Source organism: Beta vulgaris, chromosome 8, assembly GCF_026745355.1.
Source record: "Beta vulgaris subsp. vulgaris cultivar EL10 chromosome 8, EL10.2, whole genome shotgun sequence".
NCBI classification, from domain to species: Eukaryota; Viridiplantae; Streptophyta; class Magnoliopsida; order Caryophyllales; family Amaranthaceae; genus Beta; species Beta vulgaris.
The window spans coordinates 4,929,408-4,945,663 of NC_079209.1; the positions used below are offsets into that span (position 1 = coordinate 4,929,408).

Consider the following 16,256-nt stretch of genomic DNA (forward strand, 5'->3'; position numbering starts at 1 on the left):
TCGACCCGACCCAAGTAAACCCGACCCAACACCATTCCGACCCAATACAACCCGACAATGAGTAAATGAGTACTTTTTTTGGTTAATTTATATAATTTTTGAACAAAAAATATCACTTTTTTTGGATAAAGTAATTGACAAATATTATATATCAAGACATAAATATATAATTAAGATCTTTATCATTTGTGACCACCTCATTTAAGTTTGAAATCCCCAATATTCAACCCCCACGCGGTTGTTTTTTTGTTAAGTTGTCCATTGTACGGTATTTTACCGGTAATTATTATTAAGGTTTGCTGTTTTGGTATATATATATGACATAAAAAGTTAAAAGAATTTTCCAAAGAAAATAACATATATTAAAGGAATATCTAATATGTAGTATGTAATAACTTAAATACTTAATAAGTATTGAAAATGTACTCTTTTTATTTTATCCCTCCAAATCTCCACATTCCACTTGCTTAATTAGAGTTTAGACAACATTAATAAAATATAAACTGGACAGAAATAGATAAAATAAAATTAGAATTGGAGTATTGGACAAACGAAAAGAAAATAAAAACAAAATTGGACAAAAGAAATTCCAAAAAAATTCATTTCATTCCACTTTCCAAGTTTCCAACATTAATTACAAAGCTAAATAAAAAGTAAAACCATTACTTAATACTTAGACAGTTAGATTAGTCATTACTAGCATAAACAAAAAAATTCATAAGTCTACCGATTACAATTCACATGGCCCAACAAGGCAGCAAAAAATTAGACCATAAAATTACATCACAACCAGCAAGGCAGCGAGTCAGCAAGTCAGCAACTAATATCCTCTTCGGACGATCGGAAAATAGTGTTCTTCGGGGTCCAACTCCCCAATGACGCAATGGCTCATGGGTATCTCATGACCATCATCAATTCGAGTGTGATCCCATTCCTCTTCAACCATAAATCGAGTGAAAGTCCCATCCTCACCCTGCACAAAAATCTCCTTAGGTATCTCGAACCCAACCATGTGAACAACTCCACCACCAACCATTTTGCCACCACCACCAACCATTTCACCACCACGAGCAACCTTTAACCCACCGCCAACAGCATCTAACCCACACACCTTCGGTTTTGAATAAGGTAAAGTGCTGCCAAACCATGTCCGTACGCCTCCCAAACAGGACAGGGTCATGGGTTTGGGGAGAAATGGTTTCCTCCTCAACAGAAAGTGAATTGGACCCAATAATGAACTCCTGTGTCAATGGATGAACTTAAAAATAAATTAAACACATTCAAAGTTTGAACAAGGTAGAGTCTAGACATCTAGGGTTAGGGTTAGGTCATGTTTAGGGTTAGGTAAAGTTTAAGGGTCAAGGTCATGTTTCAGGGTTAGGGTCGGGTTTAGGGTTAGTGTTGGTTTAGGCTTTAGGGTTTAGGGTTTAACCCCTAACACTAACCCTTAACAATAACCCCTAAACACCACTAGGGAAAAAAGGAAGGGTTGCGGTTTTAGGGCTAATTGCAGCCCTATTAGTGAAGAGTTGCGGTTAGCCGAAAACCGCAGCCCTATAAGTAATAAAGGGCTGTGGTTTTTTAAAAACGCAACCCTTTAAGTAATAAAGGCTGTGTTTTTTAAAAAAACGCACCCCTTTATGGGCTTTTTTTTTAAATAACTTTAATTTAAAAGGAATTGTGGGGACTTTAAGGGTTTCTCACAAATTAAAACTTAATTTCACAAACTCAACAAGCACGCCGCCCTCCCTCTTCTCTCTCAACTTCCTCCTTCTCTCACGGGATAGGGTTATAACCCCCATCTCCTTTCTCCTCACCTCACTCTCAAATCTCAATCTCCTATCTCCTCGCCTCACAACTTCATCTGCACTCTCCAACTCATCTGCAATCTCCTCTCAATTCGTTGCTCAAATAACTATCTCCATCTCATCATCATCTGCAATCTCCTCTGAATTTGCTGCTCAAATAACCGTTCTTCTTTCGACAAACCCTGATTTCGCCAACAACGGTCTTCGCTCGTCACACGCCGGTTCGTAATTTTATTTCAAAAGCGGTGGTTCAAAAGTGTAGTGTTGGCTGGATTCGAAAACGAGTTTGAGATTTTTAGTTTTCAATTACTGATTTTTTTTTCATTTTTTAATCTTTTTTGTAATTTCAGGTCTATGAGTTTTTTCCCGTCTTTTTTTAGTTTCATTTGTAATTTCTGATCTATGTTTAAATTTATTTCGTCATTTCATTGTAATTAGACTCAAAACTTTTTTCGTTTCGTTTGTAATTCTAGATTTAAGGTTATTATCGTTTTTCGTTGTGTAGATTTAAGGTTATCCGTTTTCGTTTTTAGTTGTGTATATTTTTAGTTTCTCTCTCACCCTCCCTTGTCCACTGCTGCAACACCACGCCGCCGGCACTACAGCCACACCTCCGTTTTTTTTTTTTTGCTGCCGCTTCATCTTCGTCATTGTCACACTAACAACAAACACCAACATGGCAATACCCCCATCGCTTTCAGACATTGAAGAAGAGAAATTTTGAATTGGTTGAAAATAATTTGGATTTGCTGGGTTTGGAAAATTTGGATGAATTTCAGTGTTCTGCATATACATTTGGAAATTAGGAGAGGGATTAAAGTTTTGATTAGGTTAGAAATTTCTTGGATTTGTTTAGTTCCTGAAGCTCTTAGTTGCTAGATAGTTGTAATTTAATTAGTTTGGAATTGATTTTGTGTCAATTTGACATAAAAATGCAAAAAAGCATTTTTTTTCTTTTTTTGGGGTCCAAAAGGGCTACGGTTTTAGGCTAAAACCGCAGCCCTTCTATGTTAAAACGCCTCTTTAGAGTTTCCTGAGCATTTTGGTGATACTCTCACAAGAACAAAACATCCTTCTCTAGGCTCCATTTCTCACGCACCACACTCATGGGTGCCTTTTTCACCTTGTTCGTTCAACGGTTCATTCTAGCTGAAGGGACACCGAGTTTATTAGCACCACAATTCTTCTGATCACTGGCCTACTGTATATAAAATTTTAACGAAACGACACTCATTATGAAGTTTTCAGCATCCCTTACTTACCTAGCTTTGTCGGTTTAATTACCTATGGGGTACATTGTTCCGCTGCTTGCACCTGAGCTACTACCATAACACCTTTAGCAACTTTTCAAGAACAGCTCTCAAACACTACCTTGTAACTGAAGTTGTCAAGTTGACTAATTGATATCATATTTTTCTTGAAATTTCGGATAAACTTGATAACCTTTAACTCAAACATGTCCCCGACCACTTGTAAGCTTCACGCTCACATCTTCCTTGCCTTTAACCTCCAATAGTTTAATTATGCAAGCTACACCTTTTCAAGCTCTTTGGACTTCCAATTCTAAAATAGATCCTTGTAGGGCGAAGAAGAACTCGAATCCACGATCCATGAACCAATTGAGCTCTCTATACTGCTTAGCACTAAAGCATCAAAAACATAGTCTACTATAGAGTTCGTCGAAGCATCATTTTGTTCATGATATCTTGATCCTCCTTTTTCTTCCCCTTATCAGTATCTTTGGAATTATGGCATTGTCTCCTATAATTACCTTTCTCGTCGCATTCCCAACACTCCACTTTTGCCGTACCGACTCTTCCACTGCATGCCCTTTCCTCTTGACTTTCCATACTTAGTTCTCATATGTTATCTTGTCCCTCTATCTTGAGCATTGCATGCTTCACCGGATGACTTCCTAGAATCCTTATGCGGAGTGCTCTCGCTCAACACCAAATCTCTAACATCATCTAACTTTAATGCTTCCTTTCCCCCATAATTACTAATAGCAATAACAAGAGTCTCCCTCTCTTTTTGGCCTGGTAAAGAAGGCAACAAAATCAAAGCTTTTACTTCATCAATAAAGTTAATTTTCACTTAGGCCAATTGACTAATGACACTAAATTTATGAATAAATTCAACATCATATTGTCCATCAATCATCTCAAGTTCAAACAAACGATGCATCTGATATACCTTATTTACAACAGAAGTCTTCTCGTACATGTTTGGAAGATTATTGATCAACTCCGCCACTATTTTCACGTCCTTTACACTAAAAGCATCACTTTTGGCAATGTCAATCGAACCACACCTAGTGCTTTTTGATCCGACATAATCCAGTCTTCATCTTTCATTGCTATAAGCTTCTTTTCCAATGGATGTTATTGGTAAAATCTTCCAAGTACAGATAATCCTCAACCCGCGTCTTCCAGAAACCAAATTCCTTACCATCGAATTTATCGACCGCATCCTCTCGTCACCCGTTATACCTATTCAACACGATCTAGCCGCACAATGATTCAACCTATCTCTTGATACCACTTGTTAGGTTTTGTGGCGTACTCAATTATATATTCATAAGCAATAATAACGAGGAAATAATAATACAAGAAACAACAATAAGGATCACACAAGAATATTTAACGTGAAAACCTTGACAACCTCTCCGAAACCGCGGGCTGGTGGCCTTCATCGCCATTGCTTGCCAACGTCTTGCTATAATCAATGCACGATGTTCCACACACGCACGGACGCACCTCACAACATACACCTTGACATCACCTTCAACGCAACATCTTTTGACTACCATCTCCACACCATACCCAACATATTCTAGTAATGATAAGATGAAACTTCATAAAGCTTGATGTGGAACTCGTCATCAAGCTACGAAATTTGTCATAATATGATTATGCCTATAATTCAATTTTTTCGATTCAATCATACCCTTTTATCAGTCCACATCAGGATACAGTGTGATTCTAACAACACTTGAATTATCCATAATTCCTTGACAAAACTGTAATTATTAGCTACCCTATCTTTATATCGGGCTATGTTTGAGGCATGCATTTTAGATACCTTAACTAGTTATTAGGTCCGGGCTATGTTTGAGGCACGCATTTATTAATATTATAATTTAAGATGATAACACTAAATATTATTTGGTCTAGTGGTTAAGACTTTAGTGTATGTTCTTGAGGAAACCACCTTACACTATGCAATTTCTAATTTTTTTTATTGTTGTGGATTACATGGAGTAAAACTCCCTTAGGGAGAGCGCCACGTGGCACCGTTTCTGACTTAAGCACGCCTTTTAATATATTAGTACCGATAAGGTGCTTAAATGTTTACAAATGTTTGAAGAGTAGTGTAACAACCCGAATTCTCTCGACCAGCTTATAGAGGATTAAGCACAACGGAAGAGACTTTAGTCGAGATAACCCGGACTATTACCATCACACTCACCGAACTACATCGGAGAGTGTGGAACTCAATTCCCAACTCTATCAAATTAATTAACTATTGCAATTACGCTCTGATTCTCAAACACTATTCTCATAAATTTCTACAGAATATTTGGTAGAGTTTCCTTTGAAAATAAGACAACGCTAAAGCGAAAAATAATATGAACCTGTTACAATTTCAATAACTAAAATATTTCCAAATCCCAGAACTCATCAACCTCAACGCTTTTGCGGAGCAACAACCAACAGAGAATTAGGAGCACTAACGACTCTTAAATACGAAGAATTACAACAAAAGTTTGATAACTAACTATTACAAGTTAAGCGTCCTCACTTTGGTAACAACTATGATACTACACCGTCTTGTATCAGCTTCAACTAGCAAAAGATTAACTCACGGCTTCCACTTGAAAGATTCAAGATACTGCCACCCACCAAGTGACAGGCCACAGAAATGACAAAACAACGTACATACATCAGCAAAGCTGAGTACTAAACCCGTAAATAGGAGTAACACATGCTTTGGTGGCTTTTACTTAAAACGACCCAACAGTCAACATAATCACATTGTCATAACATGCATCACATCAACTCATGTTAACAACATACTTATACATCTTTATCTGATTGTTCCTTTTCTACTACATCGTCATTCACATAACAGCAAACCCAAAAACATGACTTGAAACAATCTTGTAATTGATACATATCTTGTATAGAAACTAATTAGTTAACCTTTCAACATATCACGGTCCCTTATAAGGAATCTGGGTTTACTAACTTTGATATAAGTAATATACTTTACTTCCTTTAATTGATTTCTTATCAGAAATCCAAACTTATGCTTTCATATACTCTATCAATCACTTTCTTATATATTACTACATTAATTCTTATCAGGACATCAACAACATAATAACTTTCCTTATCATGATTCCTTATCGGGAATCCAATAACGAGATACTATTCCTTATCAGGAATCCAACATCAATATAACTTACCATGATATGCTTCCTTATCAGGAAACTAATATCAATATTCATATTCATATACGAATAAACATTCATTACTTACCTGATATGATTCCTTATCAGGAATCCAATATCGATACAACTTACCACGATACGATTCCTTATCACGATATAGCTTTCATACTTTGCGATACCATCCTTTTTAACCAGGGGGAAAGAGAACGCGGCGGAGGAGACAAAGCTTACACTCCGACAGTGGGGGTCGTCACCCAACCATTCGCTTTACTTTTGGCCAATAACCGCGACTAGTCCGGAGTACATTTTTCCGCTGATTTCATCAGCCATCCACAGGTTTCACATTACCTGATATAACGCCCGATTATCGCCCCACAGAGCAATGGGCAAGTTTCCCTGTGGGGCCCCCAAGGTTCACAGTCCATGGGGCACTGTTCATGTCACCTCATCCGTCGACTCAGACGAGGCTACTTTCCCCTTTCAGATTCGTTTCGATTATCGTTCATAACTCAATCAGATCATTCATATAACTCATCCAATAATTTAGTAATCCTTAATAAAGAACCAAACCAAGTGATTTCCCTCGCAGATAACCATAATCATTTAACATGTAACTCTTATAAATACGTATTTCAAATCGACACATATATGCTTTTCAATTCCAATTCTCATCACAAAGCTTGTGAGCCACAACTGGTAATAATTAATCATGTCGATAAAATATCCACAACAATATCTCTAGGTCTCTCAGTTAGAATTAACTAACGAGAGCTATCAAGCCAATTCCACACAACACTTGCCTTTGCATATAAATAGTTCATACTACTTCTCTTTTCATACTTATCAATCTATATTCATCTTGATAATAGTATTCGTTATCAAGTCATGGCAACACTTATCATACCTATGTCTCTCTCTTAGAATTAACTAAGGAGAGTTACTGAACCACTTAAGCACTACCTCATACTTTTGTATGTAAATCGTTTTTACCCCCTTTATACTTCATGATTACTATTCGACATTTAACTCAACAATGATAACAACCGTTATCAAGCACCAACAACAATTACCTTAGGTCTCTCTCTTAGAATTAATTAAGGAGAGTTAACTCAAACACCACTCTCAAGGTTCATTAATCCAAAGTTGATTGATGAAAACAAATGGATATGTTTCATATAGTATTTGTTGAATTCCAAATAACAGATTCAATAACAAAATCAATCTACAGAACATACTCATAACTATATAAAGCAATCTTCCCTCTAGTTGGATTAACGACCATATGACCAGGCTACGTGGAGGTAATCTACAAACTTATACTCATTTAAGTGATCTCATAAACCAACTTAGTTATGTGAATTAACTCACCAATCAACATCACTTTATTATATTAAATCGTTTATAAGGTATTTCCTCATCACATTTATTCGAATATATTAGTAGATAAACCTCATAATAAAGTTTACGTCTAACAATCTTGGTATTATCAACATCTTACTAATCCTTTTCCTTTCTTTAGTTAACTAAACTAACATAACTAACTCATAGCTTTCTAGTTCTATTAACTTCAAAGACTCACATAATTCAACTTATTCAATTACCTTAGTTAACAATCATCAGCACCACAACAATAATGATATTCGGGAACTATTCCCATTGATTTCCGAAAAAAAAAACTAATTCGACTAACTTAGTTAATACAAATCATTCCATAAATCTAAACGACAATCTCTAATCGATTTATCCACTTCCATAACTCACTATTCGCCGTAACTAGAGCGAAGCTTATAATAATCAAACTACACTAACAAAACAAACATACAAAACATAGATTAAGTGGATTGCAAAATCATAACCAAGATATGTGACATTAACCTTATAAACAGAACTCGTTAGTTGTACCCCAACAACAGAACGACAACAAAACCGACAATAACAACAATAACCACACAGCACAAACCACCATAATAACAACTACCACAACAACCATCTAGTAGTACCAACTGATCTTAGCTTAATAACCTTATTCAACCAACAAGAAACTGATTCTGATTTAATAACTATTTGAAGGTACAACTAATTTAATCCAGCTAGGTTTCAATACCCAAACTATTCTACAACTCATTCTGTTTTGCAAATAATCAATTTAATACTTTAGTGTCCTTAGAATTGAAACTAATAACAACAATACAACAACAATACAAAATCAGGCATCAATATAACAACAACAACATGAACATGGTCATCAACAACACAACTCACAGCATAAAAAGGGGAAAAGTACCCTTTTTCGCTCGACCACTTCTCACGGCGGCATAGCAACAACAACCAACAGCAGCAACGGAGCAGGGGAAGGAAAAACCGACCTTGACGGCACCACGACCACAACCAGCAGCAGCACGACAACGTGCGGTGGTGGCGGAGTACCACCGAACAACAACGTCAAGAGCGGCAGCACAACCGCGAACAAAAGTGCGACGAGGAGAGACCAATTTTAGTTTCCTAATCGGATAAATACAAATCAATAAATTGCTCATTAAACGCGATATATAAAATAATATAATAACAACTTCATAAAATTAATATAACAAAGATAAGAACGACAAATAAAATTCATACTCCACAACTCAATAAAAATAAGATTTTCGAAACATAATTAACTTCATAGTTATAATTAGCATTTAACAAACGTCTTTAAAATTAGCCTGTTACAAGTAGCTCATTAGGTTTGCTTAAGATGACTGAAATCGGTAAATAACAAAGTAACGTTTCAAAATGAGTCATCTAAAATTATTCCTTGTTTATCTTTCTCCTCTTATTAATTTTTTTTGTTTATCTCCTTTTTTTTAACTCAATTTTTTTTATCTTCTATATTTTATTTTTCACTTTCAAGGTTTGCTAGGAGTACTATAACTATGTTGCATTGCCCTTTTTTTTTTATTATTATTATAGCACCTTTAATTTTATCTCCTATAATTTCTTTGTTAATATTTTATATTGTAAAGTACGGTTTGTGGTTACTAAATACGAGATTAATATCAACCGGCACAATCATTTTCTCTCAAAAGCTGGAAAATCAGTACTTATTCAGAGTCAGCTAGAATCTTCCCCAGCTTATCTTATGGCAACGACTCAGCTTCCCAAAAAAATATGCTCTACAATAGATAATATCAACCGAAAGTTTTTCTGGCGCTCCTCAACGAACTCTTCAGGACTATCCCTTATTGCATGGTCAAAAATTGGTCGTCCTAAAAAATATGGTGGTTTAAATTTTCGGAAAACAATCCATGTACATGAAGCATACTTAGCTAAAATGGGATGGCGAATACTTTCTGACCAACACTCTCTGTGGCCAAATCTTATGCGCCAAAAATATCTTAGGAACACCTCCTTCTTTGAGTACAAAGCTAAGTCAAGAGACTCTCATATTTGGAAGTCAATTCTCCGATCTCGAGAGCTACTAATGAAAGGAATACGTTGGAAAATTGGAACTGGAACAAATGTTTATTTTTGGAGTGATAACTGGTGTGCTAATCAAAGCATTATTGAAATGCTTAATCTTCAAATCAGGTCTATTGCTAATCTGAAACTTAGTGTCAGTAATGTCATTCTTCCATCTAGGCAATGGAATGTTCCTCTCCTTAATGAATTAGTTCCATCGCATATTATCCAACTAATTTTGGGGATTCCTATCCCAAGATATCCCACCGCAGATGTGCCTTGTTGGGGGCTTACTACCTCTGGAGAATTTTCTGTCAAAACAGCCACCTGGCTCGCTCATGGAATTACTCCTCAGAATATTCCGTGGGCTTTTAACTGGATATGGAAAATTAATATAGCCCCTAAAGTTCAAATTTTTCTATGGCAATGTTTACAAAATGGTTTGCCATTAAAATTCAATTTAGCCGACCGACATATCACTAATGACGCTCTTTGCCCCCTTTATAAAGCTGATAATGAGACCATTGACCATTTATTTTTCTCATGCCCCCTAATAAGTCAATATTGGAATTCAAATTATCTAAGACCAAAAAGAAGTTATATAATACCTCAAGAGCTTGAACAAGGCCTAATGAGTCTCCGTCCCTACCCTCAGGCATTACAATTATTGTGCTACAATTTGTGGAGTATTTGGAAGGAACGCAACTCAATTATCTTTCAGGAAAATCTGCTAAATTTAAATCGTATTTATTACAGAGCCTGGCATTTGTATGTGGAATGGACTACGCGAACTACGATGGATTTTTCCTTTACTATCTCTTCTCTTCCTCCTTGCAGGTCCCCCACGTCCATCGCAGTTAGCTGGCAGCGTCCCCCTTCCACTTACTTCAAGCTTAACTTCGATGGATCAGTCATTGACTCTTCAGCCGCTGTCGGTGTTCTCATTCGCAACTCTACTGGTATATTCTTGTGGCCGCTCAAATTTATCGATTTGGCCAAACCTCAGCTCTCGTTGCTGAAGCCTGGGGATTAAGAAATGGATTAATACTTGCCATTCAGCACGATATTCAAGATCTGTATATTGAAGGAGATAATCAAGTAGTTATAAGAGTGTTGCAAGGGCATTACAATTGCCCCCGGACTATCCAAACCCTAATTGATGACATTCGAAATTTGCTTCGACAATTTCGATTCTACAGCATCAAGCATATTTTTCGGGAAGCTAATCGGGTAGCAGATCTTCTATCAAAAAAAGGTCACAATAGTTCTGCTGCTTTGGTAGACGTGGATGCTTCTACAGAACCTATGTTAAATAAATTAGTTATTCTGGATTCGTTAGGAGTCTCCCTTGAGAGAAGGGTGACCTAACTTTCAATATGTACCAAAAAAAAAAAAAACCATCTCAACAACTTCAACTTTTTAAACTTTTTTAAATATATTCGGTTTAATACAAGCCATGTCCATGCTTATCAACTCATATGTCTTGAGGTGTGATAGCAATAAAAAAATTTATCACAAGTAAAACTTCAAACCTTTACATATTAATGTATGTATAAGCATATATATAACTAAAACTTGTGATATAAATATATAATTCCCCTTCCCCCCAAAAAAATTCTGATATAATTAAGAATATTGTAACAAGTAACAAAAGTGGAATAGATGAAATAAAATGAAATTATCCATGGCACTATTTTTCATATAACATAAGTTAAAATTTTAAATTTTAAATATTGGTATTTTTTTGATTAATTATGTTAAATAAGTATATGTTGAAATATGTCAAAAAAGAATTCGAAGCTTTAATGTCAAAATATTTAAGCAACTAGTTGTATCAAGCAGTTCATACATTCAGCTACCTTGTCAATTTCAGCAACTACCTTGTCAATGCTACCTTATCAGTTTCGGCTAAGTTTCAGCTAGTTTTGCCAAACATATCCTCTTGATGCAACTTCAATATTAGTTTACTAGTTGTAATGTAGTAGCTACTATATACTTCCTTTGTTTATTTTAATTGCACAATTTCGTACTTGTCACTATTCATAAACCAACTTTGTTAAGCTATCTCACATCATTATATAAGAAAAAAAAATATAGTGATCAAGTGGATCTGATTAGATTCGTCTCAATGCAAGGATTTCAAATATCAAATATTCATAATTTTTACTCATACGCAACTAGAGATATCAACGTTAAACAAGCATCCTGGTCTACGTAAAAGATGAAATGGTTCAATTAAAAAATGAAATGAAATGGTTCAATTAAAAAATGAAATGAAATGGTTCAATTAAAAAAAACCATTTCATACGCAATTGGATGATCGATACACATGAAGAAGGGTTCATGGTATAAAAAGTAGACGATAATATTTTAATATAATTTTTTTTAATGATAAATTGGTATAAAAAGGTATACTCTGACATCATAGAAGCCTAAATATTTTTGAGATCTAAGTCGCTTTTATTTATTTGCTACATTCTTGTTTATACAAGAATTTAGGAGATGTCCCTTTCATTTTTTTTGGTGTACTTTTTGACCCCTTTAGCATTTAATAAGGTGGAAAAAGGAAAAAAAGTAGTACTTTTTGGTGGAAGAAGAGGGGAAATGAATATAATACTATTACTTTGTGGTGGGCCAAGTCTCCTAATAAGGAAATGTAGCAAATAAAAAAACAACCCTTCTTGAAAAATGTAGCAAATAAATAAAAGCAGAGGAAGTACTATTCTCTCCTTCCCAAAATATAGTTCCCATTTCATTTTGCACAGTCTCCAAGACGTACCTTTAACCTACGATATCTTTTATTTCTTATTAGTAAAAAAATATAAAAAGTTGATATTATGAATTTATACATTGAGATGAATCTAACAAGACCCTCATAAATATGTTTTTTTTGTATACATTAGTAAGAATATTTGGTCAAAGTTTTTATAGTTTGACTCCCAAAATAGAAATGAGAACTATATTTTGGGACGGAAGGAGTATTTATAAACCTCATTTGGACTCTATTTTTTCCTTCATCTCTCTTTTTATAATAATAATGTATATGAAGAAACAATTTAATAAAGGTTAACCCGGGTAAAATGGTAACAATAGAAGGTGTATAGTGTTGTGTTAATATTACATTCGGATTTAAGTTAAATACACCAAATAAAATTTAGATTCCACAAATAATTAGGCATATAATATATGATGTCCTTACTATTCTCTATACCAATTTGTTAAAGACCCCATATTGCTCATACAGATACCTCAGGGTTATCAACTTCATCAAAAGTATTTTCCCTCCCTCCTAGTAGATCGCCTATATAATTGAGGATATCCACACTTTTCTCCAGTCTTTTTCTTCTTGGACTATTTGACATGTCTATTAGGAAGCAAATAAAGCAGCAGATTGGATTATCAATGTTGGCCACCTCATAGATTCTAGTTTTTGTATTGAAAATTGTATTCATTCAGCTCTTCATTCAATCCTTGTAAACGATAAGGTTGGAGCTCTCCTCATGCGGAGAGTCTCCGAACTTTTTTTTCCTTATTACCTCTGAAAAAAAATAAAATTGCTCATATAGATGAGTTACTTTTTTAAGGGTAAAATGAATATTTGATGTAAGTAGGGAGAAATTTGTTTAAGGAGCCATGGACAAAAATCCAACCTATGACATAAAAGTGAAGAGAAGACTAACAAGGCCAACTTTAATTAATGTACAGATTAGTTACCTGCCACTTTGTATTCATGATTTGTAAAATACTTTTCTTTGTTTTGTTATATAACGTGGGTCTTGTCGATTTTATTTTATTACTCTAATATGATAACATTCCCCTGTACTTTTTGGTTAGCGCATTAGCCTTTGAACTACTATATAAACGATGGTAGTATGAGCATCCAAGACATAAAAATACACCAACATGGCCTCTCTTTCTCCTGCCACTACCACCACTACCCCCAACCTCTCTGCCGTCCCACGTAACCCCTTGCTATCAAAATCATCCCAGCTTTCTGCCTTTAGAGCAACCCAAACCCGCCGTGCTCCGGCTAAGATCTCATGCAAAGCAGCAAATAATGATGAATCCAACAAGTTTGATAGGAGAAACTTGCTCATTGGGCTAGGTGGTCTTTATGGTGCAGCTACCACCTTAACTGGTGGTAATGTTACCTTAGCTGCCCCTACTGCCCCCGATGCTACCCAATGTGTGCCTGCCAGAATAGATGATGGTTCACCCTTACAATGTTGCCCACCCACACCCTCACAATTTGTCGACTTCAAGCGGCCTAAAGTCCACCCCCATAAGTTGAGGCTCCGACCCGCAGCCCATTTGGTCGATGACAAGTACTTAGCCAAGTACTCAAAAGCTTTAGCCTTAATGAAAGCTCTACCTGATAGTGATCCTCGTAGCTTTAAGCAACAAGCTGATGTGCATTGTGCTTATTGTAATGGGGGTTACCATCAAGTTGGCTTACCCAATCTCGAGTTTCAAGTCCATGGATCTTGGTTATTTTTCCCCTTTCATAGGGCTTACCTATATTTCTATGAAAGAATCTTAGGTAAGTTGATCGATGATCCCACTTTTTCCATTCCATACTGGAATTGGGATCACCCTGATGGCATGGTTATGCCTTCCATGTTTAACGACCAAAATTCACCTTTCTTTAACGCCGTTCGTGACCAAAACCATCTTCCACCAAACGTCTTGAATCTTAGTTACGATGGGCCGGATACGGTTAGCAACCTAACCAATGAACAACAAATTAACCAAAACCTTACCATCATGTACAAACAAATGGTTGTCAATGCCAAGAAACCTGCCCTTTTCCTAGGCGCACCTTACCGGGCTGGGGATCCTGTCAACCCGGGACCTGGAACCCTAGAGGTTCAACCACATGGAACAATCCATAATTGGGTCGGTAACCCGCCACCAAATACTCCATTTTGGGAGGATATGGGTAACTTTTACTCAGCGGGGCGGGACCCGATCTTCTATGCCCACCATGCTAATGTGGATAGGACATGGTCCATTTGGAAGAATATATCCCCTAGGAATAAGGATTTCAGGGACAAAGATTTCTTAAACTCCTACTTCTACTTCTATGATGAAAATGCTAAGCCAGTTAAAATCTATGTCAAAGATGTCTTGGATACAAAGAAACTTGGGTACGACTATCAGCCAATGGACCTCCCTTGGTTGAAGTCAAAGCCAACTCCTAAGCGTAATCGTCGCCCTAAGCCACTAAAGAAGGTATTCTCCACCATCAAGAATGCCGTGGCTGCCGAAACTGCCACCGATCCTGTCGTACCAACGGTGGTTTTCCCTAAGCCATTGAAGAACATCATCAGGACCAACTTGCCAAGGCCAAGGAAGTCTAGGACTCAGAATGAGAAGGATGATGAAGAAGAGATTTTGGTGATTGAGGTTGAGTCAAGGGCTGATGTTTACTCTAAGTTTGATGTGTATGTTAATGATGAAGATGAAAGTCCAACGTTGGAAAACCGTACTCAAACTGAGTATGCAGGAAGTTTCGTAAATGTGCCTCATAGACATGTTGGTAAGGATGGACACTTGAAGATGACTACTGTGAAGTTTGGATTAAGTGAGTTAATTGATGATTTGGACGCTAATGATGATGAAGGAATTGATGTCATCTTTGTTCCTCGTACTGGAACTGACTCAGTGATTATCAAGGATGTCAGGATTGAGTTTCAAGATTGATTAAGTTCTGTTTTGCTAGAAAGTTGAAATGAGCTTGCATTGGAGCTAATTTACTTGTTTAATTAGTTCCTAATTAATTTCCTTTGATTCCGTTGTTGGATGCTCTTTGTGTTCATGTGCTTGTTATTTCTGCCTCATGGGGCTTGGTTAATAATAAGAGCAGTTTGCTGTTATCTTTAATTTATTTCATCTTGTCATGGTTTGGTTGTAAAGAAAATGATTTCAAATTTTGTTTTAGTCATTATCCAAGTAATATATACAGCTTTCTCTGCTTAAATGTTTAATGATAATGATTCCTACCCTCCATGATGATCATGTTCAACCAAAAATTTTCCTTATTTTTACACTAATATTCCAATAGAATGTTAATTGTCAGACAGTCAGTGACTATATGGTTAATTTTACATTCTAAAATCCTTAAAAGAACAAAGGGGGTAAAATTTTATTTTATGACTTGAAAGTAGGAGAAAGTGTCGAGCTCAAAAAGAAGGAAACTTTATGGTCTAGTTGTAATATTAATGATTTCCAATTGTCATTTGGTCTTATCCGAGTATTAATATATTGTCTATAAATTAGTTTGGTCTCTAATATATTCTTAGGCCTATTCTCCCCAGCTTATTTTCAATTCAGTTCAGCTCCAATCAGTTCAGTTCAGTTCAGTTCAGTTCAGTTCAGTTCAACTCCATTCTTTTATAATCATTTTGTTAAATATTATTATTATGTTGGTATAATTTATTTTACTAATTCTTCTTCTTCTTCTTCTTATTATTATTATTATATCATTACTATTAAATATTTTTATTATTATTATTGTTGTTGTTGTTTCTATATATTATTTTGTTTATTATAGC

At 35.8% G+C, this 16,256-nt stretch overlaps 1 protein-coding gene across 1 annotated transcript; it reads left to right on the top strand.

Moving 5' to 3' along the window:
- The first annotated feature begins 13,576 nt into the window (after positions 1-13,576).
- LOC104900761 (polyphenol oxidase, chloroplastic) lies at positions 13,577-15,589 on the top strand. The gene has a single exon (XM_010688265.4). It carries the CDS (start codon positions 13,606-13,608, stop codon positions 15,403-15,405), a length of 1,800 nt encoding a protein of 599 aa, XP_010686567.1. The 5' UTR covers positions 13,577-13,605; the 3' UTR covers positions 15,406-15,589.
- Positions 15,590-16,256: the final 667 nt, after the last annotated feature.

Excerpts from the sequence above, each read along its gene's own strand:
- LOC104900761 (XM_010688265.4), top strand. The coding sequence starts at position 13,606 with ATGGCCTCTCTTTCTCCTGCCACTACCACCACTACCCCCAACCTCTCT.